We start from the raw sequence: 20,587 nt of genomic DNA, 5'->3' as shown, positions 1-20,587 counted from the left end.
AAAATATTTGGTTGTAGGCAATGAAGACCGTAATCAATACATAAAAATTAATGAATGAACATACGATATGTTTTGTCTTCTAATAGGGTTGAAAAATATCTGATCACAATTAACAATTAAATCTGTACTAATTCCTTCATGGACGTAATACAATTCATAGCAACACATGTCTACGATATTGTAGTACTGACTATATGTCGAAAAATATCAATTAATTGACTAATAAGAACACAGTTACCAATTATAAGCAACCAATTCTTTTAAAAAATAAAATAATCAAGATTATCGACAATTTTTACATTTAACAGCCAGTCTAAAGATAAAAGCTATCGAAGAAAATTTCATAGACTGATTATTAATGAGTACTGATTAAAAAGTATGCTTAAAAAATATATCAACGTTCTTAGAGCAGTCAACGACTAATTGATCTTTCTTATCTTTAACAGCAAGTATAGCGGCTCCAACAGCGCAACTCTCCTTTAAGGTAGCCAACTGGAATTTTTTAATCAACCGTTGACTGTCAGTAGTGCTATGAATTCCTTGTAAGAAGCCTAACAAGTACGAAATAGGCAAAGTACTAAATAATAGAAAAGAGATTCAATTGTATTATAATTAACATTTAATAAATAGATGTCCTACCAGCTTTTAGCAGGTTCCAGCCTTTCCAAACCGAACCTACGCACAAAATAGCAACTCCATTTTCTTGTTCCAGTAAAGGCTACATGGCAAAACAGTTTTATGGCGATAAGATAAATACAGCATTTATGGTTTTTTAATCACGATAATATCAGTTTTCCACTAGTTCGTCTCAATATTACTCGTGATTAGACTATAGAATCTTGTAAATATCGGATAGCATCGGTGTGGTTATTTTCATACATATATCCATAAATTTCGCCAATGTGAACATTATAGCGTAAAAATACAATCCATACTCATACCTTTTCTATGAAGGGGGAAACAGCTGCAACATGTCTCCCTAAGGTATAACCTGCCTCTTTGAAGATTTCACATGCCAGTGGGTCACCAGTATTGGCCACTTCAAAGAAATAAAGAGTGGGTTATATTAATGTAGTACTTAGTATTGCGCTTACAAATGTTGTCAAAATTACAAGTAGCGATTTTGTATACCCTCAGCTAATGCGGTGCAAAACTTTGCCACAAAGCCTTTTTCAAATTTAGTGTAGAAATGTGGTAAAATATCGTTCTTATCTTCCACCTAGTGAAGTAAGTATTTTTGATGCATAAGAGTATACGATTTTCAATAAATTGAAATTCAAGAATATAATACGAAAATAAAAGTAGGCGTATACACTACAATTAAGATCAATTGAGCTTACGTGAAAATATTCCCTTAGAAGCTTCTCTACTTTTCCAATATCATGCTTGGATAATTCGAAATTGTCCCAGTGATAGTAAATGGTAGTAATTGCCTTATGCGCTATCCAGTAGCCTAGAATTATGTAGTTCAAGAAATATGAACAGAGCAGAAGCATAAATTTACATTTACAGTACAATTACCTCCACCATGATCCCCTAATTGATGACCCCAGCCACCACAATTACGAGTTGTACCGTCAGAATTGATTAATAAACAATTAGATCCCGTGCCAGATATCAGAACAATTCCTAATAAGAGAGATAAATAAGTGTACTAAAAATATAGCCTTCTTTAAAAATAAAGCAAAACAATTTTGAAGCTGTCGCGCTTGGATCGTAACAAACTCATCTCGAACTATTGTATCGATAGATCCTTAATCAATGTTATCAATGTTTTTTACCAGCTTCAAAGCCGGTAGCTAGCGAGCCAAATGTATCATTGCACATATAATAGCTTTTGCTAAGATTAGGATAGCGATCATGAAGTTTGCCAATAATTTCATCTTGTGTACTTTGTGATTCAGTACCACTTATTGACATTCCCTATTCAACAGTTCATGAGTTATGTACAGATGCAATTTTACTTGAAAATTTACATGATATGCAGTATATATACGCTTATAAGAATACTTTGTAATATAGTAGTAAGAGAATTGTGTATGTACTGGTAGCTTATTTGACTGTTAATAACGGTCGCTATCGATAATAATAATAGTTATTAAAATGTCATCCATTGTGTTAGCCTACATAAAAAGGTATAGAGAAGAAAATTCAATCTTATTCCGCTAAAAATATAGAATATATAACATACCAGGATTTGCAGTTGCTGATCTTGACTCAGACCGGCATTTCGCTTACATTCATCAGATAACTCTTTAATTTTATCAACGCATTCATCACGACCAATAAGCTATGTAGGATTTATGAATAATAAGTTTAGATTCAAATCGCAGTTATTGTTATTATAGAATCTCTTTCGTGTGTCAGTAGAGTATTGAGATGAATTAAGCAAAACTAGCAATGAACAGGTTAGCACAGTTGTTACGATTGCTGATCCATTTTAGGCCGAGCGTAGACAGCGAAATCCATGCTGAATAGTGTTCACTGGTACAGTAAGGTAAATATGTTGTGAATAGACATCATACTGTATGAATGGATACTACAGTGTACCATAGTAGCGAATACCAGCTCATCTTTGTCTATCAGCATCCACGAAGTCGTCTATGAATATATCATTATACACGTGCATCAATTACTGTTATTAATCTTACCCATGGGTTAGTTCCGGTACCGTAACTACGTCCCATAATTTGTCCCGTAGAATCCATAATAATCATGTTGGACGTTGAGCCACCACTGGAAAGAAATGAATGAGTGAGAACGGCTAGATTAGCGATGTTATCAAGTGTCTTGTAGAATTAATACTACTAATGCTAAAGAGGTAATATTTATTTACTTTCCAACTAGAATACGATTAAGGGGATTTTATGATGATGATGATGATACCAACAACCTCTAATTTGATTGGAAATGGTTGTTAGCTAATGCAATACTCGTATGTTGTCATGTTATAAGCGTCTCGTTGAATACTGAGTGAATGCAATGTATCGTATACTGTAGTCTACAGTATAGGATGTTGATCGGGTAATATTGATCGATTTCCATGTAATGCCTAATTTCCAATCTGAACATCAGCGCTCGTTGATATTGAAAATATGTTTTAGAAATGAAATACTCTTAGGCTAATTTTGGCCATAGTCAATCAATGCATTATTGATAATGTTGATCTAACATCATCATTTTCATTGATAGAAGGGTAGAGTATTACTGTAGGATAAATGATACCGGTGATGGACAACTGTCCATTTGGTCTGCATGTACAGTCATTACGCATCGTTTTGAAACATGATGACGGAATCATCAACAGTAGCTAATGAGTACTAGTAATCCATTGAATTTTATAGACAGTACGATAGTAGCTACTAGCATTGATGAATACTTTAAACGATCGATGATAGAACCATTGACAATCAATCAATAGAAATATTCCTGATTTATATACAGTTCTGTACGTCAAGGCCTGTGACAAGACGAGTCGTAGACGACTGAGGTTGTGTGTTACCATGCATTAGGTATACTTTCCATCATCATATAGTTACTACAGGTAGAATAATGGCATTGTGCAATGAACTCGATCAAGCTAAAGAAGATAGCATATTGCCCTTACCCTTCAATTCCGCCATAAAACTTGGCCATAATGCTAACCAATACCTTGATGCCTACTTTGCAGTGGAAAGAAGGAAATCGCCAATTTGCGTGGGATAGTGAAAGCCACTGTATGGTACACCCTTTACAAACCCAATGGTCACCCCCTGAAAGTATGTACTGTAGCGAGTTTGGTTTGTACTGTACAGTGTAAAGTACTGTAGTGTACAGTACTGTACTCTACACTACAGTACTGTACTGTACTGAGTGTACTCTACTCTACAGTACTCAGGGGGTGATAATTGGGTTTGTACAAACCCAATTGAAAGTATGTACTGTAGCGAGTTCGGTTGGTACTGTACTCTACTCTACAGTACTCTACTGTGGAGTATTGTGACATCGAGCTCTAATGTTGCAGCATTAAGCTCTAATGTTGCAGCATCAAGCTCAAATAATGAGCATACCTCCTACCTATCATGTAAGCTAAGTTTTATAAATAATAATTGCATGTAGAGTTATGTAAGTGTCACTGTACTCAGGGGGTGACAATTGGGTTTGTAAAGGGTTGTACACAGTAGGCTACAGTGTACAGTAGCACTATTTGTACTGTACACTGTACACTATTGTTCTGCGCAGTATGAGAACAGACTACAGGACTGTCCTGCTTGGGCCTGATTGAGCTTATACAATTCTATGTTTTCAGGGTGCCATCGATAATGATCACACTGTCCTGTTTGGGCCTGATTGACATTATACAATTCTATGNTTTTCAGGGTGCCATCGATAATAATCACGCTGAGTGTGATTATTATCGATGGCACCCTGAAAACATAGAATTGTATTAGCTCAATCAGGCCCAAACTGGATCAATTCTATATTTGGTTGTAGCCTAAGAACTTGCGAATGCCAACTTGTTTCTTATTTCTGGAGATATTCTCGACTTTTCCCGTAAAATTGGTTACAAGCTTGAAATCTCTACTGTATAGTACAGTAGACAACAGTATGTTGTGGCTTGGACTAGGACAGTAATATTGGTATGTTAGTAGTCCACGAAGAGAAGAGACTACTCAGTATCACTACACCCATTTGCCAACTCCATCCAACGATATTGTAATGAATCAGATCGTCTTTTACTTCATATTAGCGATCATTCAAAATACATCACTCATAATCATGACAATCCGTTGGGTCCGGGAGATGGAATTATTCGCTAAAATCGCAACAAATCGACAGTATAAGTCGAGTTAGCAATGCATCTCCGCTGGAAACAATATTACCCTACAGTACAGTACAGTAGAACAGCACGTTCAGTATACACCACAGTATGACTGTCTATTGCAGTGTACTGTACACCGTCGATATGGTACAGTATACTGAAGAACTCAGCTTAGCTGTGAGCTTAGAGTCCTAGAGGAACTTAGGCTAAGCAGTAGTAATTGATTATTATTCAATTTTAATCCTGAGCAACTTAAGCTAATACAACCTAAGTAATAAGATACTCCAATTCTCATTTTTCGGTAGAGAAGTTGCGGGATGTGTACTCAACTCTACATATAGAACAGTAGTGAACACTGAACAGTACTGTACCTCTTCTATGCGCAGTCCATACTGTCCAGAGCCCGTCTGTCCAGTCACAGACCACTCTGAGAAGCCAGTACAGTACGGTACATTACGCAGTACAGTACAATATGTACTGTACTGAGTGCATACTGTACAGCTACCTACAGTACAGTCTACTGTACGTAGAGATAGGTACTGGAACAATTTGCAGCTGGTAGCTAAGCTGGTCTGCTTAAAATCAAAATGGCTGAGCTCTAGAACTTGTCCTCCAATTCTCTTACCAGAAACAACTAAAGTTTTCCCTTGTAAGGAATAAATTGCCTTGTTAAAACTGGAAAATCAATGAAAGAATGACTTGTTGTATCGATCCTGTATGACAATCTTAAAAGTTCTATTTTGTTCATTTCTAATAAGGCATTATTGTCAGCGTCTTCGCTATACCAAATCCATTACAGTGACAACGAGTGGACGTACAAGCTGCTTGCACACTCACTGAGCCAATAGTTACAGAAAAAAAGCTCCAGCTTTCATTTCATTTTTCCCATTGCAGTGGGCCCATCATCGACTATCACAGGTAAGAAGAACTTCACAACCGATAAATAAATCATTTTATTCTAAGCGTTGCATTCTCTGTATCCACCATAATCTAAAAATCAACCTGTGTAAACTCCATCTAAATAAAAGAAAAAATATTATGAATCCAGTGCTGTCCAGATCCCTGATCGTATTGATAAATAAACCAGTTAAAGTTCAAAGTTTAAGGATCCATTTCAGCTTATCTATTAATTACCCGACAGTCTGTTGTGTTTACACTGTCTAATAATCTTAATTAGATCTATAGATTACAACTGCTATTACTACTGACCGGGGTGAGAACTCTTGATCATTAATGAATAAAATAATGTCATTGCCAAATAGACACATCATGTTTCGACCACCAATTAGCGATTCTACCAATGCTCCGCCGGGTAATGCTGCAAATTTACCACCGCCACCACCACAGCCAATACGTCCAGTAACCATGGCACTAAATCCTATCGGTCAGCCACCACCTATGCCGATGGCTAATGTTGCTCCACCAGGCCAACCACCAGCTGCTCCTGGCCTAGGAACCATGGCTCCTCCTGGTGTCCCACCACAGGTACCAAGACTTCTGTCGTTCATGATATGCACACATTCAGCACAACTGTAATTCAATGTCTGTAAGGATGAATGCTGCAAGCATTCAGCCTTCACATGAGCCAATGTATAAGCATTGAAGAGACGTTGAATAGATGGACGTGATATTCGTATCTTATTACGAATCCCCAAAATTGTCATACTATATTGTACGTGTAGTATTCAGTACTCTATGCTCCACAAACAATTGCTGAAAATCCAACCTACTTATAAATGTCGTTGATTTCAACGTTGCACAGTAATAGTAAGGATTGGTTTCCAAAAAGCTATCTTATAAGTAGCATGTAGACTAATAACAATAGTTAATAAACACCAAGGCCGTTTCAATCACTTACTCATTCCATTCATAAAAGATTACACCTTTATAGATGTAGCGATACATTAACGTGTGCTTTATCTGTCAAACGTAATCTAGGTTCTTAGTGGAAGTAATAAGCCACCAACAGAACAACCGCAACAGCAACAACCACGTCAACAGCACGCTGCAAGTATGATGTTGGTTGATAGTAACAACGATGTATGGCTTGAACACAAGAACTCTGATGGCAAAGTTTACTATTATAACACACGTACTAAAGAATCATCCTGGGATAAGCCTAAAGATGCTGTGGCTCAACCACCTGCCCCCACCTTGCCTCACCCTCCAATGTTAAGACCTCCATTTATGCCGCAGCCAAAATTCTCAGAATGGAGTGAACATAAAAATGCCGATGGAAGAGTTTATTACTACAATATTCGTACGATGGAATCGAAGTGGGAAAAACCAGCAGCTTTAGAAGGCCCGTCAATGATGTTGCCCCCGATGATGCTGCCACCACCAGCACTAGCCAACATGCCCATGTTAAGGCCACCAAATAAGTTGATAGCAAGTATGACCATAGTTTATCATCATTAATTTATCGTGCTATTCCTTGTAAGTTGTACGTGCAACTTTGTTTAGTAAGATAAACATCCTCTTAGCACAATTAGCTACTATGACATCCAACTAGTATATAACAATTATCTAGGCGTTACGTTCTTATATAAAAGTATTTCCATTTTACAGGTAATGAAGAATCAGACAATAAAATACATACTACAGAGCAATCGAAAGGTATAATGATCTTAAATTTCGCTTACTCTCAATCTATCGAATACAACATCTTCGTTTCTAAATAATTATTGCTGGTAATTTGTATTGAATGTACCTCGTTGTTGTTGTTCTATGTAGACGCCAGAAAGACTAAACCTATCGCTAGGAAAGCTATTAAAAATAGTGCTTGGTGTTTGGTATGGACAAATGATAGCAAACATTTCTTTTATAATCCAATGTCGCGCACCTCATCCTGGAAAATACCAGAAGATTTAGGAGATAATACCGATGTTACTGAATTATTGAAAGCTGGACCTTATGGGGATGGTATAGCTGATAACTTTTGATAATATTTAAAAATTGTTAGCGCAGCATCAGATTGAAGTAATCACATAAAATATCGTTACTAGTCCATACTTACAGTGTACATGTGCAGTATAATTACTTGACAATGAACTCGATTTGGTTCTAATACAATAATTCTTTCAATGCGGCTATGGCATTAGGAAATACAAAAAAAGAAATTGAACAACCGACTAAAAAGTTCAAGTAAGCAAGCTGCACGTAATTGCTTCAGCTAATAATATATTTGCATGCCTTAAAATGATAAAAGCTAATTTCAAATATATTATTAATGCCGTAAAAGATCTGGTGAAGAGTCTGATGACAGTGACGGCAGCATGGAGGAGAGTGCGGTTAGCGATGGTCAAGCACCCGTTGATGCTGATACTGCACATATTGAAGAAAATCCTAACGATGATCAAATAGCGGAGAAACCTATAGACGAAGAGGTTGAATTTGATAAGAGAAGAGCTGCAGAACAAGAAGCAGCTCGATTGAGGGAGTCATTGTCACAAGAAGAACGGGTGAACCAGTTTATGACTATGCTCCGTGAGCGCAGTGTAAGGAGAAACTATGCACACGTATCAATTATCTTACTGTGAAGAGCCGTAGTTATCAATATTATCTACAACATAATTACTATAGTATTAAGATTCCAGATCTGACATTTATTTTGGTAATTTAAATTTCGACTCTTAATTTATTAGGTATCTGCATTCTCTACTTGGGATAAGGAAAAACCCAAAATTGTATTCGATCCTCGTTATTTATTATTGCCTAACAAAGATCGTAAGCAGGTGTTTGAGGATTTTATTCGAGTACGTGCTGATGAAGAAAGGAAAGAAAGACGCGATAAGATTCGGAAACAAAAAGAAAATTTTCAACAGTTATTAGTGGAAGCAAAATTGTCAAGCAAGTATGTAACTTTTGAATTAAAATTATACCTTTAAGACTCCAATTTCGATATTGTTTGGCGCAAGTATTCCATGTATAATTAGAAGATTTGAATTTCGTTTAATGATTGTTTCCTACAATTAGCTAGTCATTAAATATTGTGCTCTGAGCTGTAGTCTTGCAGCTTCAAGTTCATTGTTCATGTAAGAATTTTCGATAGAAAAGTAAAATATTACTTTTATATTTTTTAAAATTTGCCTGAATCACAGCATAGAGTAACTTCAGTGGCCTTGTAGCTCATTTTATTCCCTGTATCTAGAGATTTATAAAATCTGACTTGGGACCCAAAGTGTATCAAATATACCTTGTGTACATTAAATTACCCATTATGGTCTGCAAAGCTGCCTGCTTGCGTTAATATCCTGACTGTTTCACATTTAAATATACGCTGTAACAGCATTTAATTGAAAATTCAGATTAAGCAGTGGAAATTTCAACTAGATAAATGATTGAGCTGTAGAAATCGTTTCTTGTAATATTTTAGCGAATATCGTATAACGTTTCATTACACGCTACTAAATCCCTAATTTTCGATCTGTTGTGGCTTACCTGTACGTGAAGGTCAAACTTTAGTGATTTTGCCTCAAAATACGCAAAGGACAGTCGGTTTAAAGGTATAGAAAAAATGCGGGAGCGTGAGGGTCTCTTTAATGAGCACATTTTAGAAATTAGAAAGCATCAGAAGGAAAAATCTCAGCAAAAGCAGGAAAGGGTTTGTGTTTGATTGATTTAACTTAACCTTTATTAAATGACTGCAAGAATACTAATATTGAAATGAATTGTCTCAAACAAATTTGTTTTATTTGGCAGATGAAAGAAAATTTTTTCGCTATGTTGCAAGAAGTCAAGTCTATTCATGAAAATTCAAAGTGGGATAAAATCAAGTATCGGTTTGATAGAGATGATAGATACAAAGGAGTGGGTGGCTCGCGTGAACGACAAGAACTGTTTAATCAGTATATACAGGAAATAATAAAATCTAAGGTTAGCACAAATATGAACTTGACTGAAACGCAACTACAGGTAACTGAATTTAAGTACATTTCGTTAGGATAATGACGAAGATTTAGATCGTAAAAGGCGTGTAGAAGCTAGTATTCGAGCGCGCGAAGAGCAGGTGAGACAGGCACTAAACGAGCATGCAAGAGAGTTGGATCGAGAAAGAGTTCATCATAGAAGAGACGAAGCAAAAGATCAATTTTCGGCTTTGCTGACGGATTTGGTACAATTTAGCAATATTATGACAGATCTCATCTTAGTTGCTTGTAATATACGTAAGCGACTGGAAAATATTATATTTATATTCGGAATAATAATAGATTAGAGATCCAGATCTTGATTGGAAGGAAGCTCGTCATATCCTACGTAAAGATCGACGATATGAAAATTGTTCTATACTAGAAAGTTCCGAAAGGGAAATTATATTTAAGAAGCATGTCGATAAATTATATGCTAAGAAAGAGAAACATTTTCTGGCAATGTTGAACGAGGCTGATGTATGAGTTCCAGTGTTTATTTCAATTTTGTGTAGCCTTTTATGAAAATATTCAGCAATGCAGCTAATGTCATATTTAATTAAATATTAAGACATCTCTGTTGGCTCGATGGAAGACCGTTAAGAAAGGGCTTCGTGATGACCCACGTTACAGTAAATTTAGCTCAAGTGATTCGGTGAGAGTATACGAAACTAATTTCATTTTACGATTATGTTCGATTAATCCTATCTGAATTGCGCGTAGAAACGAGAAGCAGTATTCGACAAGTATCAGCGAGATAGACTAGACCAAGCCAAGCTAGATTTTACTGAATTACTAAAAGAGATTAAATGTATCACCCATAAGTAAGTACAATGTACATTTATAATGATTTATGTTCAATTACACCACGATATTTCACTTAATCCAATTTAAAAAACTCATCCGAAATATTTTAATTAGGTCAAAAGAATTGATTGAATCGACTGATACACATTGGAGGGAAATCCATCAGATATTAAAGGTAAAATGTGTACACGGTTGCCCATCTTTATAAACATACTCGTATTCTCTAAAAGCTAGTATTAAAAAATGAATTTTCAATTTTTTGTATTTAACATTAGAATGATAAAAGATACTTAATTTTGGACTGCGTCAAGGAGCGTAGAGAGGAAATGCTATTGGACTATATCGATCAATTACATAAAATGGGCCCACCCCCACCACCTACAGCCTCAGCTCGTTCTAGTAGAAGATAAATGTAAAAATGAAGGGCAAAAGGTCAGATCCGTTAGAGATATTGACGTAATAACACCGCAGTTAATGCAGTTGTTAAAAAATATTGCTCTAAAGTTAAGGAAAGCGAACTCTCGAATAATTACGAAATATCATATTATAATAATTGAAAGCCATTCTTTTTCGATTCTACTCCTCAGAAATAGACTGTCATGTGCTTACTTAAGCTGAACACGTTACCCCAGTTAAAATATTGTATGTACGTACCTCTTTTATTTGCATGGATAATTTCCCATTTGTATTGTATATCAGCTATGAAATGGGATTACTAACGTTTCGTATGTTTCACATACCCCAATTTTTTAATTGGTTCTATTGAGCATTTGAGAAGTGTATTCACTTATTTTCTTGGTAATGAAACGATCTATAAGTTAGATATCTGTTTATTTGTATATGCAAAAATTGATGTTATAAATAATAACTGAATAAATACTTTCCTTCTCGTTAAATATTGTTTGAAAAATTTTTTACCACTAAATTTTTACCGGCATCGTTTTAATATCTTAATAGCTTACAACTATAGGTCTAAAAGGTACGATATATCCTCGTAGGCGTCTTACATGATCTACTCTACTCGCTAATTCATCGGGCATGTTTGTTACTTACAAATATTAAATCTTGACCAAGGTACAGAGTGCAAAATTGCTCAATCCTTAGATATACGTATCTTCCACTATTGAAATATTACTGTAGATATATATTATTGATCATTTCGCTGATAACTAGTCCAGAGTTTGCTAAGATATATTAAAACTCAAGGTACCAGCATCTTTGGATTCTCATTGGTGGAATAAGTCTCATTGTTGAAAATGATACCAAAAAACTTGTGTTATTAACATAACGTAATAGATTAGTTGTAGCATATTTTGTACAGATGTCGAGAATATGATCTAAAAAGAGCTAAAGGAAATGATTAAATAAAATTTAATCATGTCAGTGTTTCCAGCTATATCTACTATCGATGGTAGATGATTACATTAGCTCGTTTGCTGCTCTTTTAAATATAGCAATCGATGCAACTACAAGCACTCAAAATTTTATCACAATCGAGGATCCTCTATCAGTAAACTGCATATAACTATTAACTATGATAGAGATCGATTTCCTGGAATAACTTATAATCCATTGGACAATCTCTATTCGATGATAATTGCAAATGATAAATACTTTAAATGCAATCCAAAAGTTTATTCGTGTTTGGAATACCAATTTAACAAGTTGTTCTAATTATACGTTGTCAGTTATGTATTACTTCAAAACTGTAGCTTTCAAGGAAATCTTGCAATATTTAAATATGCAAATGATCACATCAGTTATTAATCTTACTTATATGCGAAATTTCTACATGATGATCGAATGCTCGTCAAAGTTGGAACTAAGATAGCAGTTAGGCTTAAGATTATTCCTGAATATTTTCTAATTCCAATCAAAATAAAGAAATGCAAATAAATCGAATAGTCTCAGTTTTGTAAATTTAGCATGAAGTTCATAAGAATTAAATATCCAAGTATTAATAATGAAGAGCATTAAAACTCAACTACTGTAATCGTTTGACAGTAAAAGATATTAAACATCGAATAAGAGTCAGATATAAATATTTAACATAGATTTTGTCTATGAAATGTTATCTGAAGAAAAATTACTAGAATAAACAAAATGCTAATCAATTTGTCTACGCGAATTTTGATCGTAATAATAAGTTAAATTAAATATTATATTGTTATAATTATTAATAATGGCCACCACTAGCATCAGCTAATTATTACAGTGCAATTAGCTAGGTACCGAGACTGTAATAGTGGAAGGCTGGTTAGGAATATCAACTGTCATCGTTGTATCCTTATTTTCTATGGTCATCCTGTAAAATTTATGTCCACCTTGATTTTTATGCGAGTACTTAAAATTAGGCTGATTACTAGGTAGTCTATTTGAAAGAAGTGGTACAGCCGGACAATAAGGTATTTCATTATTTTTATAATTATCGCGGTAACTGCTCATCAAGTACATATCTCCTTCAGCTTTAACATAAGTTTCCTTAGGTTTACTACTTGCTGCTGGAGGTACAAATTGTCCCTGAAAGCACGCACGATGAGTTGATTCACCATTGAATTTATCCTGAGGTGGAGCATAAATACGTTGTTCACGATTCGGTTGAGATCGTGAAGTTTCCCAAGGTTGATAAGCCGATCTACTGGTTGTCAAACCTTGGAATGGTTGTCGATTATCATTACTGACAGCGACTGGTTGGGGCTTATTAGCTGATCTTTTCTCAAAGTTCTCGTGATGAACATAGGTCGATCGTGAAACAGTATTAAATTCCATTGGCTTATCTGGTATCTTATATTGCTCCATTTGATCCATATACATTGGCCTGCGCACATCCCAAGCTTTAAACGTTTCTCGATTAGTTGTAGTGTAATGCGACTTCTCATCTGATATATGAGATTTTTCGGGTGGCTTACATGTTGTAACCGGCGAACAACGATGTTGAATAAAGTCTTGCTTATGAGTTGTCAAAGACTCCATTTCACCCGCATGGGGTTTATACTTTTCTGCTACTTTGTGTCGAAATATCGGGACCTGTTTAGCGGTATAACAAAGTCTGTGTATCGTATTTGAATCGAACTCACCCCCTGACTGATAGCTTGATATTACAGGTTTAACAATAACAGGTCTTGCGACGGCATACTTTGGAAAATCAACTTGTGCGGTAGATTTACCATCTGATCTGCCATCATCATTGTCGAATACTATTAAGGCACATGTTTTATCATAATCTGGTTTAATAGCTTTCCTAGGAGCAACACTCCACGTTTTGAAGCTATCTCGATTAACAGTACTACCATTAAATTTGGCTGCCGGGACAATATACTCCGATCGAGTTTTATAGCTCTTTTCTTTTGTTATAGATTTTGCTGTATAAACATTTCTATAAGTTGATTCTAAATATAGTGGTCCTTGCGGAGTTTCAAATGTTACTTGATTTTTTTTGGGAGGCAATTGAACATTATATACTTTATAATCAACTCTGTTAGTGGTGGTTAAGTCCATAGGCGATGTCTGAGGTCGAGACATTTCCATCGGTTTAACTGGTTGAGGTGGTTGAAATCCTTCGTTTTGTTTGTACGACGTTTGATATTCTGTTATTAAACAATCTTTTAACGGTGTTTTCTTGGCAGTTATTGGTTTATGAGGGCATCGATGGCGCCTGATAGTTTTATAGATGATACAGGTATTCACTATTAATACAAATTTAAATAAAATTTCAAAGAAAGAAAACTGGAATGTCCTACTCTTAACTAGATCCTTTTAATTATGATGAATTAACGCATCTTAAATTTACAGTAAGATATGACATTGCCCAGAAAGGGTTTAATATTCATGTTCAGTTAAAGTAATATTTAAAGATTTCGTGGCTATTAGGTTACTTGTATGATCACCAAAAATGCTGACGAAGTTTTATAATTACTATCATAATTTTAATACCAACTCGAATTATCATCGAACCAATACTAATTTCTATGCATTTATAGTATCATATGTCATGGAGAAAAATTTAAACAGCTAGAGAAAGCATTACTGCAAGAGTTTTAGGTTGTTATGCTAAACCTTGATGAAAATGATTTATCTTTTATCTTTCATTACTATAAAAATTATAATTAATTAATTGTCTCATGCGATATCCATAGCATGAAAAAGTGGGGCCCTAAATCTATTTTATCTCTTTATTAAATTATATTCCATGTAAGAAATTTTTACGAGCCGTCTTCGAATAAAACTGAAAACATTACTTACCCACAGGTGCATATTTGGCAAATACATCTTGTCTTTTTCATTTTACAACGGCATCGAAGGAATTTTTCTATTCTGGTCGAGTCCACCAATAATCTCCTCAAATTGAAGAACTCTGGATCGGTAATATGGATAGATAACTAGTAAAATAATTGTATTTGAGCTGTAGTCAATACAAGGAGAATCTTGTATGTGTAGTCAATACAACGAAAACCTTGTATTTATCAACATTGTCGAGACTGTTGCCATGGTGATGACGCCATTTTACCGTCTGCTGCTTAGTCCCATAGATGTAGTGAGATGTTTTCAGGTTCAGTACTGTCTCGTTCAGTCCATACAGATCTCTATGGGTAGAGTACGGCATTGCACACTAAACAGTCGTACACTAGTGTATTGGTCCATGGAAACTACATTATACTTAACTTACCAGATAGACGATAAAAGCATTTTCGGTTTTCTTTTTTAGTACTGTATATTTGTTCCTTGTTGCATGTTTGTGTATATGTATAGATAGAAGAAAGTTTTTTAACCTCTACGTTTATGGTTATAATAACATTTCCAACATGTCGCAAAAATTTCTTTTAATCAAGTTGCTGATAGCTAGTGAAATACCGTATGATCATCATTTTATTTGTAATCGAATATGTTCGTATGATGCTTATGGAACAGCAGCTGAGTACTATGCAGTTGCATCAGAATTCGCTATATTCTAACTAGCCCAACATGTCGCAAGATTTCTTTGTATGGATTTCCTATTAGTGAAATTTAGACTAGGATCATTTTGTTTGATTCCAATATATATTCTTATAATTCATATGATACACTTGCATACGCTATAATAAACTCAATATGTTGTAAAACTTCTTTGCTTGAATTTATTGATAGTAAAGTATAGTATGATAATTTTGTTGTAATCCAATATACACTTTTGGGAATACCATATGGGTGCACAGTGCGCTTTAACATGTCCATCATGTCGCAATACTTCTTTATATGAATTTTTCTGACAGTGAATTTTAGACTAGGATCGTTTTATTTGTATTCAATATATTCTTATAATTCGTATTGCACATATGCATAGAGTACGGTAAACTATATAATAAGCTCAACATATCGGAAAACTTGTTTACGTGAATTTGCTAACAGTAAAATACAGTATGATATTTTTTATTTTGAATCCAATAGACCCTAATGATTTCGGGAACACCATACAGATAAGTCAATTGCACTGTAGGAGAAGGATTGCTAGGTAATACTTAGCAAGATTCTCTAGTTTACAACAGACATGCTTACTCTATTCAGCTGAATATCATATAATCTGTAAGAGATATACTACGCACGATAAAAGCTACATTAAGATTACAAATTTTCATAAACATTGCAATGATTAGACTTGTGCGTTAATATGTTTGTTGTTTCTGAAATTATATTTTGTATCTATGGAAATAGATTACCTCCTTGATAGACGATCAATGCTATAATTACGTTAAACTAAAGAAAAAAATTGAACTAAAGGGAAGGCTTTGTTGATATCGTAAAAGGATTATTTCCAAGAATGTAAAGTAATATCTATTTAAGCCATTTCTAATGTTGCTCTGTGAGTCATTGATGAGTTGCATCAAATGGGTCTGGATATAACATGAAATACAAGCTTATGTCTTAAATACGTATAGGATACAAAATTAAAGTAGATACAGTGACCACTCGAAAGGAAAACAAAGTAGGTAACTACCACTCTTTTTACCTATGGCAGATATTTTCAATGTTGTAATACTCGTATCGAATGCACTCGATAGTGAATGCTAATAAATAATAGCTATTAACTAACTATCGAAAAATAAAACAATTCGGGATTGATAAATATTTGGAATTAATTGCTCTAAATAAATTTATCATAGCATATCGTAAGAAACTCTATTGAAATAAAATTAAATGAGGCAATGATACAATACCATAACCTATTTCTAAATAACAAAAGAAATCGCCTTTGGATTTTAAAAGAGGAAGAAAAGCAATTCTCGATAGCATAGGCTGTGCAAAATTAACGATACCAAATATGACGGATTGTCTTTCAAAAAAACATGCAACAGTATCAATTTTTTAGCTATACTTTTTAGAATCATTTATGAAAAAGTAATAGTGCCTTTAATAAATTTTGCAATCAATCAAAATGGGACTGTCTTTCGTTATTGCCGTATAACGGTGTAATAATGTGTCTATCGAAACGCAACGACTTCCACAACTTGAAGGAAAATCACTTTATTACAATAATTACGTCTTCTACCAAGGACTAGATTATCTATGGCTACTCTGTCTTCGGAGATAAAATCTCCTGCTTATATACAATTGTGTACAGAGTATCTTCGTGACACATAAATCATTATCTACCTTAATAAGGCTAACATCACACCTCTAGCGTACAAACGGTAATGAGTACCGCCCATGATCTTAATATCTTGTAAACATTATTCAATTTTGACGCAAAAGTAATCTCTGTTATTCTATTAACTCTATTGAGAAATGCTTTACTCGTTGTATTAGAAAGCATTGAATATCTAGTTGTAGCTCTTGTTGTAATATTTGTTACGAAAATTATGTGTTTTTTCGATATTTTAAAACTGTGTCTACTGCATTTTCGTACGTGAGAATTGCGTCCAGTGTTTCTACTGTAATAAAAAAGGAGAAATGAAATCATAAATAGATTGAATAAATCAGCGAAACTGTGACGTAGTAAATTTGCTGCATTTATACTGTAGTTCCGAAGCATCTAGTTTATAGGATGATAGAATTAATTTTTTTATGTAATGGTACTGCAAGTAATCTAGAGAAAAGTTTGCGAGCATTAGAACGTATCTCTGTATAAGTTAAAATAATATAAACAGATTCAATTATTAGTATTAATCTGGTTAATCAGCAGAAATTTGTAAAAATAAATACTAATGAAAAAGAAATGCATCAGCTACTGTCTATTCATACGTTCTGTTGGTAAATTAGCTATTTTTTATTTCTATTCATATCATGCATGACCAGCAACTACTATGCTAACTATCATATAATTAGCTAGCAGAGTATAATTAAAAATGTGGCATGATGTCGATATCAAAAATAGCTGATCCGTTAAAATCTTTTAATTAAGTAAACAATGCAACACTATCGTAGTCGCGCTAATAAAGAATGTGACCGTCCCGACATATCGACAGTTGCTAGCTTGTTAATCCTTTACTTTATTTTGACATAATACGCGTATACATCAATAAATTAATAGTACAAAGTCCGTTTTGTACTTTTAACAAGATCATTGGTAGCAAGCAATTAGGTTTCTAAATGAAGTATAAATATACAATTTAAAGGAAATACAAGCTGATAAAGTATAGTATGAAATGCGCTGCAGCATTGATATCAAGATGACTGATTCTATTGACGATTCTTTTATTAACGTTGTATGTGAGTGTACTTATATTTACGGATGAGATCGATCAAGTGCACAGAGATTATATTCACGGATATGCATCTCATCATTATTACTTAATAGAGGTAGTTTTCAAGATAATTTCCGGCAAGGAAGTACATGCAGATTACAAGTTCATTTATATAACAATAATTAACGAATCGAACATTAGCTTGCAATAGCATGGTCTTTAGTAGCTACTTTCAGCATAACAGTCACTCAGTAGCCGTTCTATTTCAATCTAACGTACGCCTATGGGTCATACCGCCAATAATAACATGGAATTGATTATTCAAAGAGAGCATCAGTAAGCTCAGTTAAACCAAGTATACATTCTATAAGTTAGCAATATTCAAATCTGCTTCCTTTATATAACAATGCCATCCGTGGCTAGTGATTAATAAGCCGAACGACATAGAACATTGCAATTGGTAAATATCAAAGATAAACTGATCTCATTGGCGCCTTTAGAATAACTAGTCGAACATTATCACAGATAGTATGACGTCTGCCTCTGATAGGGATGAGGAAAAATTATAACCACTGTTGAACATTGCTCAGGATATTTTTTGAAGAGTAAATAGGCCATTATCATTAGTAGTATGATTTCTATCTTTGGAAAACGTTAGGAAGAAGTATGACATCAATTAATTCAACACGGATAGGTTCTATACACCGATTTTGCACCATCTAATTGCACAGTATTCCTGTATAGGGTTTATTGACAAGTTGGCAAGATGAAAGCAGTATTCTTCTTATCATTTAAAGGCTATTACGATACTGACTCATGAAATATAGATAAAAAATATGCCTAGATTCTATATTTTTGTCTACAATTTACATATACGTCACGGCAATGTCGATAAAAGGGAAATTACAAAGAAATCCAAGCTATTTAGTAAAAAAGAAGGAAATGTGCCACAATATTAGTACAGTATCTCCAATAAAACTGATCTCGTTGAGGCTTTTTAAATGGCCATTCCTACGTTATCAAGTAAGAGGAAGACCATTAGGTGCTACGTTGGAAAAGGACTGAAATGCGTCAGCTACGTAGCGTCAACAGTCGTGACACGTACACCATTACAGGTCGTGTTGATTGTCATCATCATCACTGAGCTCTTTTCAAATTTCCACACTACGGTATCAAGTCACAGAATGACCGTTAGGTCCTACATTGGAAAAGGGCGGAAACACATCAGCTACGGAGCGTCAATAATCGAGACACGCATGCAATTATAGTTGGTGTTAATGATCATCATGATCACTGAGCTCTCTTCAAATTTCAATACTACATTATCAAGTCGCAAGATGGCCTACCTAGGTAGGTCCTACGTTGGAAAAGGACTAAAATGCATCAGCTACGAAGCGTCAATAATCGTGACACGTACACAATTACAGGTCGTGTTGATGATCATCATGATCACTGAGCTCTCTTCAAATTTCAATACTATATTATCAAGTCACAAGATGGCATTAGGTCCTACGTTGGAAAAGGACTAAAATACTTGCGTCAGCTATAAAGCGTCAATAATCGTGACACGTACACAATTACAGGTCATGTTGATTATCATCATCATCACTGAGCTTTATTCAAATTTCCATACTACATTATCAAGTCACAAGATGGCATTAGGTCCTACGTTAGAAAAGGACAGAAATGCGTCAGCTACGAAGCGTCAATAATCGTGACACGTACACAATTACAGGTCATGTTGATTATCATCATCATCACTGAGCTCTATTCAAATTTCCATACTACACTATCAAGTCGCAAGATGGCCTACCTAGGTCCTACGTTGGAAAAGGACTAAATGCATCAGTTACGGAGCGTCAATAAGCGTGACATGTACACAATTACAGGTCATGTTGATTATCATCATCATCACTGAGCTCTATTCAAATTTCCATACTACACTATCAAGTCGCAAGATGGCCTACCTAGGTCCTACGTTGGAAAAGGACTAAATGCATCAGTTACGGAGCGTCAATAATCGTGACATTTACACAATTACAGGTCGTGTTGATTATCATCATCATCACTGAGCTCTATTCAAATTTCAATACTACATTATCAAGTCACAAGATGGCATTAGGTCCGACGTTGGAAAAAGGACAGAAATGCGTCAGCTACGAAGCGTCAATAATCGTGACACGTACACAATTACAGGTCATGTCGATTATCATCATCACTGAGCTCTCTTCAAATTTCCATATTGAACTCAGTATTTTCGAGCTCATTTTTCAACATTTTGTAAAGTGACACTGACTGCGTCAATGTCCTCAGCTGTGACACCCTTTCTGCTCTGTATGTCATACTGTAGATAAAAGTCAACGTCAATTTGGGAGCCGTCATTTTGTGTGAAAACTCGGCAGAATTGATATCGT

General features: G+C 34.8%; 3 protein-coding genes across 3 annotated transcripts; 1 reads left to right on the top strand and 2 right to left on the bottom strand.

Moving 5' to 3' along the window:
- Nucleotides 1–369: 369 nt before the first annotated feature.
- Nucleotides 370–2,717, bottom strand: TRIADDRAFT_58741 (uncharacterized protein; the record flags this gene model as incomplete). Its single annotated transcript, XM_002114633.1, has 10 exons — nt 370–551; nt 640–718; nt 942–1,039; nt 1,132–1,219; nt 1,341–1,453; nt 1,522–1,629; nt 1,782–1,923; nt 2,192–2,290; nt 2,551–2,601; nt 2,652–2,717. 10 exons carry the CDS (start codon nt 2,715–2,717, stop codon nt 370–372), a joined length of 1,026 nt encoding a protein of 341 aa, XP_002114669.1.
- A 4,289-nt stretch (nt 2,718–7,006) lies between these two features.
- Nucleotides 7,007–10,919, top strand: TRIADDRAFT_10795 (uncharacterized protein; the record flags this gene model as incomplete). Its single annotated transcript, XM_002114803.1, has 13 exons — nt 7,007–7,193; nt 7,370–7,417; nt 7,535–7,723; nt 8,054–8,298; nt 8,446–8,654; nt 9,254–9,404; nt 9,503–9,676; nt 9,744–9,914; nt 10,012–10,188; nt 10,280–10,363; nt 10,432–10,532; nt 10,630–10,690; nt 10,791–10,919. Coding segments are annotated over 13 exons (1,926 nt in total), but the record flags the coding sequence as incomplete, so codon positions are not given.
- Nucleotides 10,920–12,735: 1,816 nt separating this feature from the next.
- On the bottom strand, nt 12,736–14,784 carry TRIADDRAFT_58739 (uncharacterized protein; the record flags this gene model as incomplete). The annotated part of the gene is made up of 2 exons (XM_002114632.1): nt 12,736–14,268; nt 14,758–14,784. 2 exons carry the CDS (start codon nt 14,782–14,784, stop codon nt 12,736–12,738), a joined length of 1,560 nt encoding a protein of 519 aa, XP_002114668.1.
- Between the last annotated feature and the right edge of the window lie 5,803 nt (nt 14,785–20,587).

This window comes from Trichoplax adhaerens, genomic scaffold (genome assembly GCF_000150275.1).
Source record: "Trichoplax adhaerens TRIADscaffold_8 genomic scaffold, whole genome shotgun sequence".
NCBI lineage: Eukaryota > Metazoa > Placozoa > Uniplacotomia > Trichoplacea > Trichoplacidae > Trichoplax > Trichoplax adhaerens.
This window is presented reverse-complemented; position numbering and strand designations above follow the sequence as displayed.